This window comes from Muscardinus avellanarius, assembly GCF_963383645.1.
Source record: "Muscardinus avellanarius genome assembly, chromosome: 5".
Classification (NCBI taxonomy): Eukaryota; Metazoa; Chordata; class Mammalia; order Rodentia; family Gliridae; genus Muscardinus; species Muscardinus avellanarius.
Window position 1 is genome coordinate 46,361,362 of NC_137790.1, and position 25,513 is coordinate 46,386,874.

A 25,513-nucleotide genomic window follows, 5' to 3' on the forward strand; every position below is an offset into this window, starting at 1 on the left:
TGCAACCCGATGTGACTACCCTCGGCGGCTGCTTCCTCCCTCCCTTCTCTTTCCAAGGACTCGAAGCAAAAGAGGAGTCCCCAAAGCTGAGACCCCTGCCCAAGTGGGCAAGTTTGGGAGACCACTGCTACTGCCCAGCTCTGCCCCAGCCAAAAGCATCGGCCCACCTCCCTCATCCCCTCCAGCGGCGGAAATGTGCTCCAGCGACGGGAGGCGGTGTCGGGAGCGGATGAGTCTTAAAACGATCTGAGATGCGCCGCGAAATGGGGGGCTAAGTGCTTGGGGGACCAAGTGGGGCCTCGGAGATGCTCGGAAAGCGGCCGCTAAGGCAGGGGCGCGGCACCAAAGAGCAGAGTTGGAAGTGCCTGCGAGAGTAGGAGGTGGGGTGGACGCCACGCAGGCAGGCGAGGGGCCGAGGGCTCATTAAGCGGCTGCACGGACCCCAGGCGGCCCCTCCAACCCACCCCATTCTCCAGGTTTTCCCGACATCAGCCGGAGGAAAGTTCTCCCGTCCCCAGCATCTCTTGACAGCTGCTGCACCTTCTCTGTTCTAGCCTCTGCAAGTGTCCACTTCAGTCCGGAGAGGCGCTCAGGCCGCCTGAACTGCCTGCTCCACCTGGCCACCCCCCCACCCCATCCCCGCCGCGAGGCGCCCCCCCCCGCCCTTACTCCCCTCCCCCAAACCACAGCCCGAGCTCGCTCCTGCGTGCGCGCTCTCCGGGGCCCAAGTGAATAGTCCTCGCGCGAGCGGGACACCGTGGTGGATGCAATTCCCCCCGCCTCCAGCCGCCGGGAGCTCCCCTGCGCCGCAGGCAGCGTCCTCCTCCGAAGCAGCGGCACCTGCACCTGGGCAGCCTGGACCCTCGTGCCCTGCTCCCGGGGCCTCGCGCGGGGGGCGTCCCGGGACTTCCCCTGCGGGCCGGGTGGAGGAGGAGGAGGAGGAAGAAGACGACGACGTGGACCAGGACCCCCGCCCCAACCAGAACACCTGGCTGCGCTGTTGCTACTTCTTAAGGGGGAGAAGAGAGCCAGGAAGAGTCATGGGGGGCTGCGAAGTCCAGGAATTTCTTTGGCAATTTGGATTCTTCTTGCCTCTACTGACTGCTTGGCCGGGTGACTGCAGTCACGTCTCCAGCAACCAAGGTAAGGAAGGGAGGAGGCTGAGAAGCAGGAGGGGGCAGGAGCAGTAGGGTGTTTTGAGGACCGGTGCACTGGTCCTCTTGCAGGTAACTTCATCCTGGGGTCAGCTTTTCTGGACTGGGCACTTGAGTGGGTCGAAGATGTTCCTTAACTAGAGCGCCCACCCTTTCTACACTGCCCTGGCCCTGGGGCCCCACCAGCTATGATGCCTGCTGCTTCCACATTTCTTTAAACAGAGCCATGAGCATCAACAGCACGTGGGTCCCTTCGCAGGTGGCCCCAGGACTGCTAACCCCCTGCACAGTTCTCCAGCGGAGGTCAGGCTTCTCCGCCACGCAGCCTGAATAGAGACTTCTTGGCTTTGGGCTTTCACTTATAAAAGGGTAACATGTGGATTCAACCCCATGCCTTTTTAAAAAGCAGTTCGCTCCAGCTGTACCTTGTGACCATTTATCAACCTTTTGCCTTCAGTAACTCTGGGTCGCCCCACCCAGCCTCAGCCCCCAAACCCTTCTGCATCCAGACCATTGAATATAGATTTGTTTGAAATTATTCCTAGACCAGATGGCTCACAGACCTGTGCTGTAGTTTCTGTTTCTGTGGAGAGTACACTCTTATCTACTTAGGTGTGAATTTCGAAGTCTTAAAGATCATATTCATAAAGTCAAGTCGCTGTCATATTTTGAAGGACTTTGTTTCCGTGGTTAAAGCGTTAAAGAGATAGTTAATAGTATGTGAAAAGTAATACAAAACCCTTAACATATTTGAGCACGTTCTTTTCTTCCATTCAAACAAACCTTATGAAATGTATGTATTTGAATTTCTTCCATGAATATTTAAAGATCCGTACAAAGCATCACCTGTGTGTATATATATATATATATATATATATATATATATATATATATATATACCCTTAGACTAAGTATTAAACAACCATAAGAGTTTCCCACCATGTACTTTCGTAGATGCTTCCATGGGCTGTAACAATAACCAACGTGTCACCTGCTATGTGACACTCTTCTAGAGACTTCAAACGTGAAACAGTTTCTGGTCAATTATAGTTCCCACTTTACATATAAGGCCTAGGTTTAAGGGGCGCAAAATAATTTGCAGATATAGAAATGTAGGTCAGACGACTTAAAAGCACACTTTTGTGTGAAGGGAAGTAGTTTAAGAGAGAAAACAAATAAAACAAGACAGCCTTTTTTTGTCATAAACATATATAACCGTTTAATTTGGTAATAAAATGACCAGTCAGAATCAATGTTCAGCTGTTTTTACTTATGAAATTGGTGTCTTGACACGTTTTTCTAATTATTAGTTTTACCTGACAGAATGAAATTACAAATGCATGTTTGAATTTGGGAACCAGACAACTCCCATGTCTTTTAAGATCTATCACGTAATGAGTGACAGCTGTAGTGTCATGTGCTTCAATGATGGTGTAAAACTTACACTACATTCCACATTTATTTTCAAGAACCATTGGCATTAACTATTGAAGGGTCAGTTACTTTGTCCCTGTGAAAATAGAAAATTATTAAAATAACACATAATTGCTTACTTGACCTTGTTTAGGAGAGAAAAATTAATAATTGCAAAGTTTGACACATATTTTATGCTGTTATCTATGGATGCTAAGATGATGCTTATTTTCTGAATGAAATTTACTATAAGTTTTAAAGTTATTCTTGTGTAAGAATTTTCCTAAGTAGTTAATTTATTTAGTACCTATGATACATCAACAACTATCCTAGTTCCTGAGTTGACTAATATGAGACACATATATGAATTTCCAGGTGATTAAGGTGCCATTCTACAAAACTGTATCATGCTAAATATGATATTCCAGATATTTACATTAAATTTAAGAGCCTAGTGATGTTGTTAACATCTTCCAGTAATTTAGCTTATTTAATGACTTATCCTACTATTTAACAGTGTTTTCCCTAAAATAAATACCAAACACATGTGATTTATTTATTTTTGGCATAATTTTAGCTAATAGGTTTCAGTTTTTCCATCAGTTAAATAGGATCATTAAACTTTTCTACTAAAACTCTTAATTTGAATTTGTATTGATATACCCAAAACACAAGTTATACCTAAGAATAGACATGGATTAAATAGTCTTCAAATGATATATTGGGTAAAATCTAGGTTAATCTCCAAAACAAAAGTATAAAGTATGATAAGATTTTATCAGCCACAAATTATTGTTTAATACTTTGACAGCCTAAACTTATACTGACTAAAAATTTTACTCCAAAATAAATTAGATAATTTTAAAATAATGAAATCATAAACAAATGGTTAATAAAATATTAACCTTTTGAATGTTATTCTTTGAACACTTTAGGGATATTTTCTTTATTTATAATGTCATAAGCTGATAACAAAGCACAGTTTTTGAACATCAAAATCATGGGACATTACAAGATTATTTCAGTTAGCATGGAATGATAAATGTAAAAATAAATTTAATTTTTCTACAAATAAAAATAAATATTTGTATGAATAATGTTTAGTTTTAAGAAAATATATCATAACTTTCATTAATGTTTTATTTTTAATTATTTTGTTGAGAGTAAAATTCCATATTTTATATAACTTTCTTGATTAGAGACATTTACAAAGTAAGATTTGTAGCACTACATGACTTTTTCTACAAAATTATATAAACTTTTTAATGGCTGAAAAGAATATATTTACCCCATTTACCCTTCTCCCCACTACCATCTTCAGTTTCCCATACCTAGGCAAGGTCAAATAATGATAATGCCAAAAAAATGTGAACTACAATCTTCTTTTAATATGGAGTAATTTGACTCCAGGAATAATCTCTCCTCTTTTTTTTTTTTTTTTTGACTAACTATAAAGACAAAAAAGTCATTGTGATTCTTTTTATTACCCCAACTTTTTTTGAATCAATCAGAAAGTAATGGTGCTTCCTAAATCACTTTATCTCATTAAACAGAAACATAATTGATATTTAAATCTCTCATATTTTATTATTTTCCTATATTTAAAGCCACAGAATTCATTAGATGTTTTTAATTATTTTAAATCTGAATTTTATCTGTTCAAAATATATAACACTTGATTTCTGTACTGTTGAATATAAGAGTCTTGCTAAACATTTAAGTTAACCATGTATATCAATTATAATGCTTAGTAGACACTAGGGCTCCATTAATTCAAAGATTACTTCCCTTGTACAAAGACTACTTTAGAGCATAAGTGAATTGATATGTCTCTTAAGATGTGGCTTGTGTTTATAAACATATAAATTATATTAAAAATAATTCATTATGTCAAAGTATATTTTGGGTACATGAGTCTAATGAACTTATTTTATTAGCAATATTAGGCAAATTATTTTTCCCAGACAATTCAGTAAAAAACAAAGTAAACAAGTAAAATGGTAGTGAAACTAACTTCTTTCATTGCATTTATTGATTTTAATAACTTGGCTGCAAAATCAACTAAGTTGAAGGTAAATACACATGAACAAATCTATGCATAAAAATACCTACTTACAAAATTCATGGCCAAAACTGGTCAAATGACTATAAGAATTTTTTTTAATCATAAGATTAAATATTACTGTTGTTAGAAATGCATAAAATAAGGAAAATTTAAGAATACTTGAACTTTAAAAACAAAATATGAAATTGTTTTATATTGAAAATATTTAGTGTTGCTACTTTTATATAATACAACTTAGAATGTAATTTTATTTTATACTTAAAAGTTAAGTCATTTTAAAGTTAGTTTGATTTGCATCCAAAAGTACAAAGATAAAGCATTTTTATACAGGTTCAGCAGTGACCATTTCACTATTTGTTCTGGGTTTGAAATAAAACTATACATAAAGCCTACTTTTTGTACAGAAATTATACAATGTTCATTAAAGTTTTCTGTTTCAAATCACAAGTGTCTTAAAAGAATATTACAAAAACTAATATATTACACATGCACAAGGCACTTTTATATAGACATTTTAATGAAGAAACATTATATACATAATAGTACGAGATAAATTAATGGCTAAACTGAATATTTTTATTTAATTAAGAAAGTAATTAGAAAAACAGCATAAAAGTATTTTCTTTACTAACCATGGTTAGTAAAAACAAGTATCATAGACATTATAAATTTTTCCAATTTTTCACTATCAACTCTCTCTATAACATAATCTTATTATCCACCTGAATTTCTTTCTCCCTCCCTTTCACCTCTCACAAAGGCACAAAAGTACTTCTAACTACATGTTCTATTTTTTCACGGTGAAAATACAGATCCTGCTTTATACCATGCATAAAACAAATCTCAAGAATAATAGAAGTCTCATTATTACTTTCCTTGTGATTGTAGTGATGATTGAGATTAACATATAGTCAAACAGTTAAAACAGGTTCAATTTATCCTATGTACATAGTCATGTAATCTATGTACATAGTCATGTAATCTAAAGTCAAACAGAAATATTAAATTGCTAATTTATCCATAGTGCTATATTAAATGTATTTATGCCTCATTTATCTTTGTACTTTTGTTATTATTTTATTGAATATTACTTTCTAGAATATAAAATTTAGATGATGGAGAAAAAGGAAAGGTATGTAGGTATGTTCTGCACCCTCATTGAGCTAGGGAAAGTAAATAAAACAACACTATTTGTGGAAATTCTATGGAAAATTTTGACAAAAGTAGAATGAGAAAGATAGAGAGATATAGTGTGTTAAATGGGACAGTTAGAAAGGTCTCTATGAGGGTGGGGTGATCTTAAGCCAGACTCTCAGGGAAAAGAAGGAGTTAATTGCTCAAAGTAGCTAGAAATGTCTTAGAGGGAGAAGGCAATGGCCTTGCAGAGAAGTGAGCTTGACATATTAGAAGAATTCACATACTGATCAAGGAAGAGAATTACAGTAAGTGAAGTTGGACAGATAGCAAACAGATTCCATGGAGTAGACCAAAAAAAAAGCTACAGTACTTATTAGAGTTTTTACATCATTCCATGCCAAAAGTGAAGCTAGTGGAAGATTTTGACCAGAGGATTTAAATAAACAGTTTTACTAATTTTAAGAATACTGCGGCAGTGAGCAAAGAAGTGATTGAGAAATAGGAAGAACACAATACATACTCTGCTGTGGTTGTTTAGGAAAATAGTTAACAGTGGTCTGGCCTAGAGTGGTGGGCGGGGGAAAAATCAGGGAGACCGAAGATTTATATTGCATTTAGGATTTATGGGACTCTTTTGTCCCAATAGAAAAATAGATGTAGATATTCAGCATTCTTATCATTTTCTTTTCAAGGAGCTGAAACACATGTGCTATTTTCTGCCATTGAAATGAGTCTTACCATATAATAATTGATAGTTTATGGGATAAGAGGAAGGGGGCAGAACAAATAAATAGCAGGTTGTGACATCCATTTCTCATTTCTTTAAATGTGCATTGTACATAATGCACCTTCTTATTAGATCAAGAAAAGTGATTTATTAAAGCTTTTCTAGTGTCATAGCTTTCCACCTATGTGGTTTTTGTTGTTGTTGTTGGAGTAGATGATAGGCAAGCAGGTAGGGACATTTTCACAATCCAATGTAGTAATCCAAGAAAATCTAGTTTTAGTTAATAAAGAGAAAAATTTGAGTGGTTGCAAATATACTTATTCATCTCTGTTGTGATCAAATTGTTATTATAAAATATAATTGATTTTGAATATAAAATAGCTGTTTTTCAGATCTTTTCTATTAGTTTTCTTCCTTCATTTATTTTAAGTGAAGAGAAGTAAATAAATATTCAGAAAGTTTATGAGACCTAAAGATTTAAATTAAAGATATATGATATTATGTTGGGGGTAGGGCCAAGGGAAGAAAGCTATAGACTTATAAATGGCACAATAGTAAACATCACACGGTTTAGAATTTCCCTGACCTGTTATTTACTTTTTGTTGCCTTTTGATGATAAGTGAAATTAATTATTATATAGAAGCATAAACATTTCTAACTTAAATTATACTCCTATATTCTTCATATATATTTAGATAATTCATACTTTAGAGAGACTTCATTTAAACAATTCTACATATATTTAAATATATATTCAAATGTAGTAAATCTTACATTTTCACGCTTTCAAAATGTTCTGGGAAATATCTTTATAATTGTTCCCTTTAAATAAACATCAGGGATTTTTATGGAATATACAGTTTCAGTCTTCAGTTATAAATATCCTAAAACTAAATGAAAACTTTTATTATTATAAACAGATATTTATTGATGTCTGTTCCATGCTGGGCAGTATATCTCCTATATATTAAGATTCAAGAAGAATTTTACCTCTAAGAATATCTTAACTAGTGTAGTTTACATTCTGTTTCTTTTCACAAAACAGAAGAATTTTACCTCTAAGAATATCTTAACTAGTGTAGTTTACATTCTGTTTCTTTTCACAAAACCAAATCAATAATCAGGTAGGAAATCTTTTAAAACATATATGATATATGATAATATATACCAATACTGATAATCAAGCTTTAATATTTAATCAATATCTAATTGAATAGTGAAGCTAATATTTGTGTGACTTTTATTTAAAAATAGTATCTTTTATTGTATTTCAGTTCAAAGTTAAAAATGAGGTGTTCAATAATCACCTATTATATACTTGGCATCGTGCTAGCTACTGAAGCTATGATGATGATTATCATTACAACGGCTGAATATTAGTCAGCTCTGTTATTATTTTATATATTTAAGAAATGTATATTTACATTTCAATTCCTTGTTTTTGTAAGGTAAAGAATATTTTAGTAAATGGTATTGCATGGTAGAAAAGTGTAAAAAATGCTATTCGTTTTATATTCCTTATTTATAATTACTTCACAAAAGTCTGACACCCTTAATTTTTGATAAGTAGACGTTTTGCTTAATTGTATGAATAGAAAATGTAGAAATATGCATTTTACAAATGTACAGTGTGTACAAAAACGAATATTTACCACGCTTAATGACTTTGTATAGACTGACATATGAAGTGAACTTTTGTTGAGGGATATGAGACTAGCCTATCCTAGTATTTTTATTTAAGGAAGGTTAATCAGTAAACATAATAATTTCTGTAAGTTTCTAGTTTTAAACACCACTATGCATATGATTTAACTGAGCTTTGGAGCAAGGAATGATGAAAGTATGTGTGCTTTCAACCCATTTCCTGAAAAATACATACAACTATGTTCCCAGGGGCTGATAAGTCCTCCAAACCATTTCCATTTGGTGACTTGGTGAATATGGTTGAAAATGATTCCTCTTCTTCCTATTGAAAAATTTCAGGTGTGAAAATCTTACTTTTTGATCATAGGAGATACATTAGAAAATGGATGCTAAGGAGATAGAACTATTATTTTGTTCTTGTAATGTTATATAATGTTGTAGATATCCGAAGCTGTTAAGAATTGACATAAGTAAATATATATAATTTGTTTGCTAGGTTAATTTTCTAAAAATGTAACAGAGTAGGTGTGTTCTTTTAAGTGACTTACCATATTATGATACTTGGTTTTATTTGTGGTATTAAAAAAGTATTGCAAAAGGATACACATTCTTATGAAAATACAGAGTATAACATCTAGAATAATGAAAATATCTGCATTTAGTATTAAAATAACCATCATTTAAAAATTATAGAAGCCCGGAGTGGTGGCGCATGCTTGTAATCCCCACGCTTGGGAGGCGGAGACAGGAGGGTCGTGCAGGTTCAAAGCCAGCCTCTCTGGATTAAGAGACCCTGTTTCCAAATAAAAATATAAAAATAGGTCTGGAAGTGTAGTCCAGAGGTAGAAGGGTTTCCAGGAACCCCAGTACCACCAAAAAGTAATTAAAAAATTAAAATTATAGAAATGTACCCAACTATGGTAATTGAATTAAGTATATTTTAAGCAAGTTACTAAAGAAAAATATTTTGTGACAAAGGCATTGTGTTTGTGTATATTCTAAATAAGAAATATTGAAGGATAATTGAAATAATTGCCTTTAAATTTGAGTTGAATTCTGCCTTGATGATAATTTTTGCTTTTTAAGAGAAATACATATTTTGCTTTTAATGTTGCTATAATAATTTGATATTACTAAATATAATTTAAATCAAGTATTTAGAGAATATTTCTAGATTCCAATAAATGAGTTATCATTAGAAAAGTATCTCAATACTGATGTTGATTTTTAAATATAATGCAGTGGATAAGTAGCAATAAACATACCAAAAGTCAAAGAAAAATCAAGGTAAGAGAAAAGATGAATCACAATGCTGTCTTTGAAGAAAGCTAGCTGGTTAGAGTCTTTTTTGAGATCATATATATATATATATATATATATATTGAATACTCTGATTTCTCTCCCTTGATCTCTGCAAGTATAGAAGTGTCTGTTCAGTAAGATATGCATACCCATGTTTATAGCAGCACAATTCGTAATAGTCTAAATATGAAACCAGTCTAGTTCTCCATCAACAGATGAATAAATTGCAGAATTATGGGAAATACACACAATAGAATTCTACTCAGCTATAAAGAAGAACAAAATCATGTCATTCACAAAAAGATGGAAAGACCTGGAGAACAGCATTGTTAGGTGAGATCAGCCAAGCACAGAAAGAGAAGGGACATATGTTTTCTCTAATATGCCCAAACTAGGGAGCATTGGGGATACCAGAGGGACTCCAGATAATGGAGGGGAAACCTCAGCAAAGCTAGAATGGAAGGATAGGAGAGGAAGAAGGCTGAGGTTAATTAATGGAGGAGCTACATTTGATTATGTGTAAAATTATGAATGTAACATGGTCAACCAGGACACTCACTGTTGGGAGGGGGGAAGGGGAAGGGAGGGGAAGAGCACCAAGCCCTGTCTGAATGGGTGGCATTTTCAATATGATCCACATAAATGTAAAAAAGTAGTGTCTGTTGATGAAAATAATCTTTTTTAAAACAATTTTTAAAAAAGGGCACAAACTTATAAGAATCATATCAATTTCCAAAATTAAATCTACATTTTGGTCCACTTGTGAACAATTGGTACAGTGGCTAAATAAAAACCAAACACTCTCATACCCAGAAAATTTTTACGTACTAGAATAATTAATAAAGAAAATCACTATAATTTTGGCTATATTATACATGAAATTAATGAAGGAACAATTAGAAATCTTAATTTTGTCTAAAAAACATAAGAACTTTGTGTATAATGCTATTGTATAGCATTTTACTTAGCACAGTTTAAAAACTAAGAAAAAAGTTACATGTTCCAATTTTATTTTGTGATATTAGATCACACAGGTACATAGAATATAATGACATCATCTTAGTGTTTTACTATAATTACTTTTACAAATTAGAGAAAATGTGGCATACCTAGCTAATTAAGTAGCACTTTGCTCAGTCATTTAATAAAAATTACATATGTGAAACCTTTATACTTTTCACTAGTTTATGACCAAAAATACTTTAATGGATGCATTTTTTAGATTTTCCATAATCAAATTAACCCAATTCTAGAAATTCTATCAACCCTTAAAATTAAGTAAATTTTAACATGTTTTTATTATAAGGTTCTCTAAATTATACTTCTTTATTGAAATATACAATTATGTTTGGGTTTTTGTTTCTTTTAATTTTTACTGCTTAGATATTAAGATTCAGTTCTTAATTTCTATAATTTGTATACTTCTCTAAAATTTTCAAACTCATTCAATCATAAGAGAACATTCATCTACTTTTAAGATAAAATATATTGACACCATGTTTTTTTTTTTTTATTGTTCTGGGTACAGGAAATACAAAAGCAGATCATAGTCCTCAACTTCTGAAAATTCAAAATTTAGCGAATGAGGCTATTTATATGATATTAAATAACTATGTGCATTTAGTTTTTCTATAGACTCTAAATAAAGTATACAGAGCTGAAAATTACCATGCTTAGATTCTATGAATGAATATATGATAATACTGAGAATAAATATTCACTCAGTATATTGATCATGACTGCATACATACTGGACATGGAGTTGTGTGACTGCTAGAAATAAAACTGTTGCTCTACTCTATAGACACTGTTATGAAATTGAAGAGTATACCTAACATCAGCATACTAGTAATATCACAAAGATAAAATGAAGTAAAAGAAAATAAATCTCCAACAAATAGGAAACAAGTTAATTGTAGGAAGTTAATGAGTCTCACATTTATCAGGATGTATCATTGTGAATACCTGAAAATAATAACAGTTAAATGAATAACTTCTTTGGAGACTTCAATTTTTAAGTAGATATTAATTTTTCTGCATTTCAGTATTACAACTTATTCTATATTTACAGATGAAAATAAATATCCAAAATATAACTTCTTTGATCATAGAATTTATAAGTATACAGGATGATTTTGCTGTTTTTTTAAAGTTTTCATTATATTCTTTAAAAATACTATAATTAATGATAGGCTGCCTTTAAAAATATATTCTAAAAAGCCAGGGATGGAGTCGGGTGTGGTGATGCACACTTGTAATCCTAGCACTTGGGAGGTTGAGACAGGAGGATTGCAGTTTGAGGACAGCCTCAGCTACTTAAGCCTTTTACAACTCAGTGAGACACTGTTTCAAAAGAAAGAATAAAATTAGGGCTGGGGGTATAGTTTGGAGATAGAATGACCCTGAGTTCCATCCTCAGTACCTCAAAACAAACAACCAAAAACACAGACCAAGGATGTACACCTCTAACTACCTGGGAAGCTGAGACAGGAGGATCACAGCTTCAAGACCAGTTTCAGCAACTTAGTGGGACCCTATCTCAAAAATTTTAAAAAGGGGGTTCTGGGATTATAGTTTTAAGGGTAGAAAGCCTCTGGGTTCAATCTTCAGTACCAAAAATAAATAAAATATAGAAGTACAAAATCTAAAATTTTAATAGATTAAAATAGCCCAGGTTATAAGTTTAGATGGATATAAATATGACAATATTGATGTGGTTTATGGTCTGTGTATATTTAAATATTTCTTTGAGCTGTTACTTGCTACCTCCTATAAAGTTGAATTTTTTATTGCAATTTTCTTTTTTCTACTTTTTATTACCAGCATTTCAGAACTTTGAAATTGAAATTGCTGGTTTTCTTTAATATTTGTCTTTATAAATTAGCTGAATTACTGTTAATAGTTCTTATATTTTATATTTGAAAATTGTGCCTCTACAAGCAATAGAAGTAGAAAGTGTTGCCAAAACTTGGTATTTTTAAACAGAAAAATCAATAGCAGATTACCCATGATTAGCTGTTGACATTTAAATTTGTACATTTAGAATGTCAAAAAGCACTGAGAACTATCAATCTAGTTCTTAAATTAAACTAATATTACCATAATTGAATCTAACATCCTATGGCTCTCCCCTTCTCTCATAAAAAAGATTATACTTTTAAAAAAATTATTTAAAATCTTTTGATAGATCTGATGAAATTTAAATATTTTGAATTAAAAAATTTATGGATCTGCTGGTAAACTATTGGCTTCTTAATCACTCAACATGAATCTAGGTTTGTTCCTATTACTCTGCTTTGGTTTGTTTTTTATTCCTAGGAGTAGAACTGGGGGGCATTCTACCTCTGAGAGATACCCTTTTCATTTTTATTTTGAAACAGGGTCTGGCTAAGTTGCTGAGATTGGATTCAGACCTGTGATCCTTCTGTCTCAGCATCCCAAATACTAGAATTACAGGCATGAGTTACTATACTCAGCAGTTAGTTCTTGTTTTTAGAACACCTTAGTATAGGCATTATTTCAAAAATTTAAAACTAAATATTTAAGCGGGGCGTGGTGGTGTATGATTGTAATCCCAAGTGCTTGGAAGGCCGAGACAGGAGAATTACATAGGTTCGAAGCTAGCCTCAACTACTTAGTGAGGCTCTCAGCAACTTAGTAAGACCCTGTTTCCAAATAAAGTATAAAATAGGTCTGGGAATATAGCCTGGAGGTACAAAGCCTCTGGGTTCCACCCCCAGTACCACACACACACACACAAAAAAAAAAAACCCCACTAAATATTTAAGATTTAATTGGTATATTTCTCCCCCATTTAATCATTATGCAGTATCTAGAATATGGTTTATTGCTATGCAATAAAATTATTTTAATTCTTCAGAGTATATGTAAAAATAATTTTATATCATAGTACATTATTAACAGAACCTGACTTACAACTAGACTTTATTAAATTGAAGATCATCTTTTTAGTTTGATTTAATTCTAAAATGTTATGGTTTTATATATATCTAAGACACACACAACACTCAGTGATGTGGATCCCAGCGCTCGTTTCTAATTTCCATACCTGAACATTCTCTTCACATAGCCCCAGATTCTATAAATAGAATCTATAAAACTAAGGGAAAACCACTCATTTCCTGATTACTATCCTTGTCGAGGTAAATTCATTTTGCAAATCTGAGATTAGCCTGTTCAGTACAGTTGCCTTTGACTTTGCAATTAAAATGTGAACTTGTAGCCCAGTGCTAAGGGCATAATTTATAATTCTAGTACTGAGGAGTCTGATACAGAGGGATTGCAAGTTTGAGGACAATCTGGGCCATACCTGAAAATAAAAAAAGAAAAGAATATAAAATATTTTAATGCAAAGGAAATATTTTATTTGGCTATTTTTAAATCTCTGTTAACTATCCTTAAATAAAACTTACTACCTTTTGTATCTTATTTTAGATTTCTTTATATATTTGTAACTAGTAACCAGGTAATTCCAAATATTTTTCTTAACTTCTTTATATACTAGATACATGTGGCATATTAATCCCAAATATTTTCTCAAGTTGTTTGAAATTTTCTTTTTATTGTTTGATGTCAAGATGGGCCTCAAGTTTTGCACTCAATATTCTTTCCCATCTGAGTTTTACTTCAGAAGTGGCAAGCATAGATTAATCCATAAGTAAATGATGAATAAAGTACCTATTTAACAATCACTGTAAAAGTTTATGTACTATTGATAAGCTTCCTGGCAAGAGATCAGTTGTAGAATTACAGCTAATGGAAAATATCCTTAATTGGGGTTTTTCACCTTCCAATTTAAATATAAATCAACCCAAATATACTTATGTAATTTCTACATGAACAAGAATAACTGACATTTTCCTAGTTAGAGGTAAAAGAGAGAAAGAGGAAAAGCAGGCTCAAGCCAACGTGGATCATATACCATAAGGATTGAGGCCAGCACAAAACAGGTGTATGCTACTTTAATGCTGGTATTTGTTGATCTTGAACTTCCCTACACATATACATTCTTCTAATATTGCACAGTTTAGAAAATCTTATCCTTGAGTTGAAAAAACTAGAAAATAGTTGAAATGGATTGAAAATCGGGTAAGAAATTAGTATGAATCTTCACATGAAAGCAAATCTCTCTCCCCAGATTTTATTCCTCAAAATTTACTCCATTGTTGGGCCTGGTGGAACACACTTGTAATCCCAGCATTTGGGACGCTGAGACAAAAGCACTGCAGTTTGCTGACAGTCTCAGCTACTTAGTGAGGTCCTTTGCAACTCAGTGAGACCCTCTTTCAAAATAAAAATTAAAAAAAAAATAAGGCTGGAGTGTAGCTCTGAAGTAGAATACTTCTGGGTTCCAAACCTGGTAACACACACACACACACACACACACACACACACACACACACACACACTACTACATCTACATCAGAGTAGGAATTAGGAATTTACAATTTTGTGGATGATCTGTATTGGCCCCTTATTTAAATTTTTGAGGTTTTTTAAATTTGTTTTTGTGCTGTCGATTGAACCAAAGGCCTGTGCAACCTAAGCATGTACTTTACTGCTGAGCTACATACATCTAGCCTGATATTCAAAGATTTTTTTTTAATGTGTAGAACTTTTTTACATTCATTTAATTGTATTTCCCAGTTACGGCTTCGGGTTAGCAAAATATGCCTTGAAGGATGTATTGACAACAAACATTTCTTTTGAAGAGGTAAAGTGTTCTAGAAAGCAATTAAGCAGAATGTTGAAACATGTTCATACACTTGGATCTATTACTTCCACTTTTATGAATTTAAATTTAAGAGAAATGACAGGGAAGAGACAGGCCAAGATTTATTTACAAGCATTCTTATTGCAGCCAATTTACAAAGTGGAAATACTGGAACCAAGGTAAATACTTCCAAATAGCAAAATCTTTTTAGATATCTTTTGAAAAAAATAAATGTCTTGGTTGAGAGCATATACCTTAATAAAAATGACCAAAGTCGTCCTTGTGAAACAAGTGTAAGAACTTCTTTCTATTTTTTATTTTATTTTATTTTATTTTGAAAGGACATGAAAGCTCACTGAACAACAATGAAAGAAGGCTTATGAGATGACATTATGATGGAGATTCAGAGACTGCTTTAGAGCAGCCAGAAACAGCGTCACAATGATGAGGATTATCCTTAAAGTTGAGGTTGTTTGGAGACTAGAAGTATAATTCCTACCTCATCATATTAACTTGGAAACTTTGCTATCCTTTTATACTCTGGAAAAATAAGAATTTAGAAAATAAGAGTAAGCATTCTCTAAGGAAAGATATGTTGAATCCATGTCTCCCTAAAAAATTCCTCAAGATATCAAATATTTAGCTAAGTTGAGTTCTATAATGACATTGACCTGTTTTTTGTAGGCAACTCACAATAGCATCTGGGTCAGGAATTCTGTTCCCATCTGGTGCTGAGCTTCTCATCTTTTACAAAGAGCTGCCATGGATCTAACTTATGTGACAGCATCCCCACAGCTAATTTACAGACAGTAAAGAAACTGGGTTAGGAAAAGGATCCCTACATCTTTTCATAAGCTCTAGACTCATATTTATTGGCTTTGTTTTGGAGACTGGAAGTTATCCCAGACCAATTCTATAATGATTATGAAAGGGCATACTGGCTTGCTGACCAAGCATCACATACTTCAATGGAGACTGATAAAGTATGTTGTCAATAATATTTAATACTTTTGCCTAAAATTTATGAAGTTGTTTTATATTATTTGATGAGAGTAGGAAAGGATCATTGGTTTTACCTTCAGCAAACTTACAAAGGTAATAAACTTTACATAGTACAGAGGAAGGGAAGTCCACTAAATACAGTCAACTCATTTTAGAGATGAAACTGGAACATAGAGAATAAGGCATCACTATAGAGTTAGATAACGAGAAGCAGAGTCAGGATCCAAATTGTAGGTAATAGGTTACTCTCTGAAATCTGTGTTTTCAACCATCGCTTAATATTCCCTTTCTCATAAAGTTGTACTAGAAATAGCTGGATTGATAGTCCAAACTGTACCTAAATCTCAGTGGAAAAGTGGGACTGTCATTTCATTGTGCTCCTGTTTTTTATACCCATGTTTCTAGCAGCATAATTCACAATAGTCAAACTGTGGGACCAACCTTGGTGTCCATCAATAGATGAATCCAGTACAAAATTATGGGATAGACACACAGTGTTGTTTCTACTCAACAGTAAAGGAAAGAACTATGAAATTTGCAGAAAAATAGAGAGACCTAAAACATTATATTAAGTGAGACACTATGGTAAGTTATATTTTCTCTCATATCCTTTCTTTCATATGCAGAAGCTAAGGAGTCATTGAATAATCAGGATTTAAAAAGAGGACTTTAGATAATGGAGGAGAAACTCCAGTGGAGCAAGGGAAGTAGTCTTGGGAGGGTAGTGAGGGAGGGAGAGGGAAATTAATGAAGGAAGCACATCACTGACATTATGTACACATGTGGGAATACTAATACCAATGTCAACATCTTGTAGAGGGGAGTGTGCAGTGAGAGGAATCCAAGGGAAAACCCACCAAGTGCTGTGTACACATATGTCCATATCCATATAAGTTACATTATTATGTGAGACGATAATGCACCAATAAATGTATAAAAATTATCTTAAAAATATTGGCGTTCAACAAATAATGATTGTTTATATATAGGCCATTTAAATGCTTATTAAATGCTTATGAATATAATGAACAGTACTTGGAACTGTATTTGAGGTAAATTTTTGTTTATTTTGTGTTGCTAATTTTTTTTTTTTTTTTTTTGGTGGTGGTACTGGTTTTCCTGGAAGCCCTTCTAACTCTGGGCTACACTCCCAGACCTACTTTTTTTAATATTTTTATTTGGAAACAGGGTCTCCAAAGCCAGCGCACGTGGCTGGCTTCAAACCTGTGTGATCCTCCTGTCTCCGCCTCCCAAGCGCGGGGATTACAAGCGTGCGCCACCATGCCCGGCTTAATTTATTTTAAGTTTTATATTTAGCTTGCATGGCTCTTACTGAAGTTCTTATAACCTTTTAGGAATTTGTTTATATTATTTTAGTGCTATCTTTCTACATCTTTGCTTGCTCACACCCAATCTAAATGCTATTTTCTCTAAACTTTAACTTCTCTCACTAGAGTGCAGAGGTTCCCAAAATTCTAAGTATTTTGTTTTGGTGCTATCAAAAAATGTTTAACTTTAAAAAGTGTGTACATTTTTATATTTTCTACTGTATTTCAGGTCATAATACATTAACTTTTCCAAATATAACTCACTTGAGGCTAGGTAAACCAGTCCTAATTTAAGTTCAGAATAAATAAATAGCACTGGGTCTTTGTGCATACAGAAGCTATTTCTTTGAAAAACACATACTCGTTTTATAGTCAGCAGCCTTTGCCATTAAAAGCATGTGTAAAAAATATATCTCCAGATGATGGAGGATTTGATACACTAGGAAAACCAGAAAAACTCAAATGCTTTTCAATTATGTATATTAATTTAATTTTACCTAAAGTAGATAAGTAGCATACATTATTATTCTTATTTTGTAATGGAATTTGTATGAAATGTTAAGATACTTGCCAAAGCTGATTGGATAAATTAATATAATAGAAAAAATTACTTTTAAGTCTGTTATTCCTTAAATAGCTTCTAAAAATTTATAAACTTTTAAACATCAAACCTATATTTCTTATACATGACAATCTGTTTTATGTAAATTGAATATTATTTGGAAACATATTTGTAAATATCATTTTCTTGGATTACATATTGGCCATTTTAATCAGAAATTAATAGTTACTTTTTAAGTAATATTTTTTCATGTTAATAAGGTATATATTATTTTATGGCTATAAGGCCATTTCTTACATGTATTTTTGTTTAGCACCTGTTTCCTTGCCATTTTTTGGAGATATATTAAATATTTTAGGCACTGTCTATACTATTTTGATTAATGACCAATAACAAAACCTTATATGCTAATGAGAAACCATACAGTTTAAATTAGTCCCTGAACCTATTCTTTGTGGGCTCAATTTGGCTATAACATAACAACAACCAAGTCTTATTTTCTATAAAGATTGCTATAGAATTTGTTTAGGAGACATATTCCTGAGGCCTAATCCAACCTGTTGGATTAAGTGTGTCTAAAATAGTACTTAAGGTTTATAATTTTTAATCAACTTCTTATGTTTACTGACTTAAACATCACATCTATAGTAATTAAAATTTTTGCAAGTAATAGGACTTGAAGCTATCTAACAGAAGCTGAAAATAATTTTACTTATATGATATTGGGTTATTTCCAGAATCAAAGAGACTGACTCCTAGAAAACCAACTTTGGAAAGGATGGAAATCAGAGAAGCACCTGGGATCCAAGCATCATGAAATCATCATTAGTCTCTTTGGACTAAATTGGTTTCATATGTTTTTTTCCTGCATTTCTCAGCTGAAAATATCAGTCCTGTAAGAAAAAAATTGACTATTCTTTATTGACTCATGTATACCACCATCATTAAAAAAGTAGGGCCCCCTTTATCAACAAACATACTGTTGCTGGATTCTATGTGGGACAAATAATCCCTCAAAAATGCTATCAGCAGTGGAATATCACAATTGAAATGGATAAACCCAGTATATATCTAATTAGTCAACACATAATATAACCATAGAGATAACTTCTTTTACAATTATAAAATATCAGTTAAGAAGTAGAACATATGACTTTGTCTACTTAACATTCTGTAGATTTTCCTGGCTCAGCCCAGAAAAAGTAGGCATAATTTTGCTCTATGCTCAATAGAATATTAGCAATAGAGGATATATTTAATAATAGAATCATGAACCTGTCTTCCCAAAAGATAACATATATTTGCTTTTCCCCAAGTACAATTTTAAACACTCTTTGTAACTCTTATTCTGCAGTATAGAAGATAAAGAAACATGTAAGAAATCTGTATGTCTAATATTTCATTTACAAGAATATTGACTTTAAGTATATGGCTTATGCTCTCTCAAAAATCTCAGTACATTCAAAATATGGTGCAATATTCTGGATATTGGCATTTGCCTGGTTAATATGAGAAAATTTGTGCTACAAAATAGTATGCCCAATATTGATTCAGATTCAACACACATTTATTATGCTTTTAAAAATAAATTGATTCCTAAACTATGGAAAAAATCAATATGCTTCTAAGCCTTCTATTTTAAAAATATCTAGTAACTGGCATTTTAAGGATCCTGGATTTTAAGATTGCCAATTTTTCCTATGAAAAATGAAAAGAGAAGATTATTTACCCATAGGTCACTTTCCCGCAAATAGTTGCCTATATAAACTCTTATTAACTACGTGTTCTTGAGTGCTTACTCTGTTAGGCTGTAATCAATTATGTAATTCTTACAGCAACCTTTAAAGTAGATACAATTATTATCATGTTAATTTCGTAGGTAGGGAAATCAGGACACAAAATCAGTAACTTGGCCAAAAGTTTACATTTACTAGTCACATCATCTTATGAGTTGAATTGTGTACAATTTTTACGTGTAAGCAGAAAACACCACTATCTCAGAATACGACCTAATTTAGAAGGTTGTTGCAGATAGAATTAGATAAGATTTATATTTGAGTGGGCTTTTTATAAAAAATGAAAAATTTTGGATGCAGACATATAAACACAAGAGAGTGCTGTGTGAGATGAAGGTGTATACTAAAGTTATGCATTGACAAGCCAAGAAACTCCAAAGACTGCCAACAACCTGAAGGTAGGAAAGAAGCAGGAAACAGGTGCTCCCTCAGAGGCCACAGAAGGCACCAAATCTGCCCAAAGCCCCATCTCCAGCTTCTAGAACTGCAAAACAACAAATTTATATTCTTCTAAACCACTGTCTGTGATATCTTTTAAGGGATTGGCAGGAATCCAATATATAGAGAAAGAGCTTGGATCTAGGCATTACAGCTCTGAGGCATTTATACTTAATGAATATACTATATTCTACTAAGGGTTGGAGAAATTAAGTAAATACATGAATTCTCAAGATGTGAAAGAGGTCTAGTTTAAGAAAGATAATCCAGATTAAGATAGGGAACATTTTCCCCTGGAGTTTGAAGTGCTTCTTCAAATTGGTGTTGTGTGGGAAAGGGAATAAAGTACAGATTCTGTATCCTTAGCTGAAATTCTTGGGACAAATCCAGATTTTGGACTTTTATGGCTTTTGGAAAATTTACATACATACAATGAGATATTTTAGAAATGGGATTCAAGTCTAAAGCTAAAACTTATTTATGATATATATATATGTATATCTTATACACTTACCCTGAAGTTAATTTTATACAATAAAAATAGTTTCATAAGGGGTGCTCAACTTATTTTCCTTTCCTTTAACATTCATGAATTGACTTACAACCAGACAAAGCTAAAACAAAAAAGACTAACTGCTGCTAAATATGACTGGAGAAATAATTACCTGAGAATTTATCAATCATAAATTTGTATACATTAATATGAGTTTATTTAAATGTCAAAAAGAAGCTGGGCATGGTGGCGTATGCTTGTATTCCCAGCATTTGGGAGGCTGAGACAGGAGGATCACGGTTCACAGACAGACTCAGCTATTACTTAGGCCCTTTGCAACTCAGTGAGACCCTGTTTCAAAATGAAGAATAAATAGCCGGGCATGGTGGCCCACACTTGTAATCCCTGCTCTTGGGAAGCAGAGACAGGAGGATCGCGCAGGTTCGAAGCCAGCCTCACTGGCTTAGGAGATCCTGTTTCCAAATTAAAAAAATATATATAAAAAATAGGTATGGGAGTGTATCCCAGAGGTAGAGGGTTTCTAGGAACACCAGTAACACCAAAAAACCATATATTTAGAGCTGGGGATGTAGCTTGGAGGTAGAATGCCCCTGGGTTCCATCCATACTACCATGAAAAAAAAATGTCAAAAAGAAAGTGTCTGCCTTAATAAATCTCTGGAGGAAGAAAGATTATCCCAAGAAATCTTTTATCCTGTTTAAATGATGACCATTTACATATCCTTCAGTTGTCTGAGGACATAAATTTTGTATACACCCAGACTTTGAATACTAGTGCATTAAGGCAGGGATTGGGGAGAGAACAACATTGTTTTTCTAACACAGACACTATAATGGGAAATCTGCCAGACCTTCTGTCCATGGCTTTTTCTAGATGGAACAAGCAGCTGTGTAACTTAAGTTTCTTGTGCTCAAGAATAAATAGGAGGATAGGAAAAAGAAGAGTTAGAAATAAGGAGGGATTACTTAGAAGGGATAGAGATAGCTCAATTCTGCATAATTTAGAGGCAAGAAAGAAAAGCTTGAGATGTCAGAGTTGTTCTGAATTGAAAAAAAAATAGCTTTAAGCCTAGTAGTCCTGATTTCTTTTCCTTTGACCTATATGGAGTGATTAAAATGAGTTCCGGAGAAATTTCTATTTAGATCTAAATAAAAGTAGTGACTTATAAAAAAGGGATATCTTACTATTTAAGTTTGGTAAGTAAAGTACTTGGTTTGTATCGCTGTATATTTCTTATTGTTTCATCCCCTTCAGAGCTGCATAATCAAATAGGCCTGGGACTGAATCCTAAACCTGTTCCTTATTAAGAATGAGATTCTTAGAGGATATCTTAACATATTGGCTTTTCTTTAATTTTTTTTAAAAAGTAGCTGAAAGGGCACTATTAACTTCTGTTTTGAGAGCTTATAGGTAGAATATATGTAGAGACACCTAGCTATACAACACTAATCACAGTAATATAATAGCATACTTTAATCAAATATTACTAAATTTTGGCATTTAGTGTGCTAGTTCAGTCTTGACATATGAACTAAGGTCGTATTGTTCCAGCTCAACAAATGCAAATATCTGAGAATTAGACAGTTTTAGTAATTTATTCAAGGCACCAAGGACTTTTGGAATAAAAATTAGATATCTACCTATCTTTGAAATTTTCTGATAAAACATGTATCAAATATTTTATTATTTATAAAATATCAATTATATTATAAATTTTATTTATACATTATATTTTTAAAATATATTGATTATATTATTTAAAAAGTCTATTTACAAAATATTTATAAATTGTTGTTTTGTTTCTGAATTTCATTTCTCCATGAACGTATTATCTAGTAGGGACAATTGAATGTGTAGCCCATGTAGGTGTGGTGGGTGATGGAATTATGTACAAGTTAGCAAAAACTTCAGAGGACGGTGTGGTCATATTTACTGACAGGCATCATAAAAGACTTTGTATGGAAAGTGAAGCATGAGATGAGGGTTATAACATGAGGGTTAGCTATTAATTCAGTTACAAATCACTCTAGACAGAGTGTGTATCAAGTACAAAAAATTGGGAAAAAGTATAGGATAGCATTTGGGGAGTTCATGTTAAACAGTTGGAAACAGAAAAAGACTGTAAAAACAAGTAGGGCAGAAGATGCAGTAGGAGACCCAGACAAGATATGAAAACTTTGAGCACTATGATAAGAGCTCTATGCAGAGAAGCCAGAGGTTTTCAACAATAACTCTACAGTGATATCATTAAAGGAATTTTTAAAAATTATCCATACTTGGGTTTGACCCATAAGTAACTTTATAAGCATTATTCGCAGAAGATTTTGGATATTACCTAATTCTTTTTAAAAATTAGCTATAAGCTTATAGTAGTCTCTTAATAAGTATTTATTGATTGACCTCAGTAGTTAGCTTTTGCTGATTGTTACAGTTACTTCAACATTTAGTTATTTCTGTTAGTGTTGTGAAGGAAATATTTTGACATTATTGAAATATTATACTGTTATGAGGATGAAGTAGAGTTCCAAAAACAGCAAAGTGATATATTGATGCTTATTAATGATTTGCTGATAAGTAGCCAAAGAATGCATTTTTTGTTGAGCAATACATTTTCTTCTCTTCTATGCCTCTGTGATGGCCTTAGCAAAAGGCACACTAATTGCATTTTTCTTGATCTTGAAGATAAAATACAGTCTAGTAATTTCCCTATTTCTCCCTCTAATAGAAAATGATAATATCACATAATTTTGTTTCATTTTGTTGCTTTATACAGATTTAAATCTATCATGAGTGTTTTAAAGGCAGAAGAGAAAAAAAACTATTCTAAAATTATTATCTGTTATATGTAAACAATATTTAAGTATGTTATTCTTAGATCATTCAAAGATAAAAGAAAAATAGCTCACTAAGACAAACCAAAAGTCAATTATTGACACATAGTACAAATTATGCGATAACCTTACATAGACCTATTAGCAAACTACTTTATTATAACATTATCTCTTTGTCTCCATATTACCAAAATATATATTATTTCTGAGATGTCTTATTCACTTACATGAATATTATAATTCCATATAAGGTAGAAAATAGATTTTCATTTCAATCAATCCATTTTGCTAATAACTCCTAAATAGCTGAGAACAGGTCATTTACTACTTTAAATAAAATTTCCCTAGCATATATGGGATAAACCATGTTATACACTTTCTAAAATAAGATGAGTAGCGATCTTTGACAAGAAAAGTTATTCAAAGAATATTGTCCAGAATTCTACATTGTCATCGGGAAAATAAGTACTTGTTTAAAAATCCATCTCATATTCTCTTTGGTATATTAAAAAGGAAACTACTCTGAAATAAAATCTAAAAACTGTATGTGTAGAAGTCTATCACTGTTTGAGATGTGTCACATGTGACAAATATCTTTCATTCTGTGATTTTTTTCTATGAACAGGACCTTCGTGTATTCCCTTCTCTCATTGCCTCAGTTTGCAAAATGTACTTTTCTTAGTCATGTACAGGTGCATGAATAACTATAATACAAAATAATTTAGACCATTAATGTTAACCCAAACTTTGCTAACTTGTTGAAATCATAGAAAAGCATATGAAGAAGCTTAAAGAAGCAATAAATCTTTTCCCCAGGCAGGCACCAGAAAAACTAAATAGGTTTCCTGGCTGACACAGGTCTTTTTGTGACCTCAGGCAAATATTTTAATCTCCTTGAGCCATGCTTTGCACCTTGGTAAAGTAATTCTTGAAAGTTCCACTTTGCAGGGTTGTAGTAATGGAATATTGTTTGTCAAAATGTTTTGAAGTTTGTGAAGTGCTACACAATTGTATTATTTCATTTAGTTTCACAGCAGTGCCGGAACTTCTTTACACATTGCCGATCAAGTCATTTAATCATTCATTCCACATTTACTGAACAAACATTAATTGAATTCCAGACACTGTGATTCATCTTAGCATTAAAACAAGAGCCATTCTGCCTCTCTCTTGAGTCAAAAAGGAGAAGAAAAAAATAAAGGAGAGACTGAAAGGCAAGCAGGCAGTCTATCTAGCTTGTCACAGGAGAAGAGTCAGCTATGTGAGGCGATGTCCCGGGAGTTTCCAAACAGGGAAATCCACCTCAGGACTAGCAGGGTCCTCAGCTTATGAGACAGAAAAGAATTTCAGCATACTCTAGCTAGCCATATACACAGAAGTTTATTTATGAGAGTAAGAAATACATATTCAAAGGAAAATGAAAGCTATCTCAAGAGGAAGAGAACTGTTGGGGACTTACTGCTATCCTTGTAAATGAAACATGGAGGGGGAGGGTGTGGGAATGTATGTGAGGGGACCTCAGTCTGGCAGTGGAGAGGTAGCTTCTGGTGGCTGAGTGATCTGCTTGCCTTTAGGGTTCTCAGGCCCATCAAGTCCTCCCTTATCTGATCCATAGAAAGTTAGAGTCTCTGAATACTGGGTTTCTCAAGATGTCTGTCTTGCTAACAACACACCAAGCAATTGTTGCTTTTTGTTATTGTTACTGTTCTTGTTGTTAACTCCAGGATTTACATATTTTCCAGGAATTTGAGTGATACTCGGGTCTGGGGATGAGCATTGCTTTGGAGAATAAAGGTTGAGGAACTTTAATACCAGGTTCTTATATAAAGTTATATTTTACTTCTCCCTCCCACCTGTCTCCTTTC

The 25,513-nt window shown here is 33.3% G+C and overlaps 1 protein-coding gene across 2 annotated transcripts in view; it reads left to right on the forward strand.

Moving 5' to 3' along the window:
- Nucleotides 1-764: 764 nt before the first annotated feature.
- The window catches only part of EPHA6 (EPH receptor A6), a gene marked incomplete at both ends in the record, with an annotated part of 972,789 nt that continues 948,040 nt past the window's right edge, over nt 765-25,513 (forward strand). For both annotated transcript variants that reach the window (XM_080695858.1, XM_080695859.1), the window contains one exon: nt 765-1,143. In XM_080695858.1, coding sequence (XP_080551984.1) covers nt 765-1,143 — 379 coding nt within the window. The remainder of the gene's footprint in view (nt 1,144-25,513) is intronic.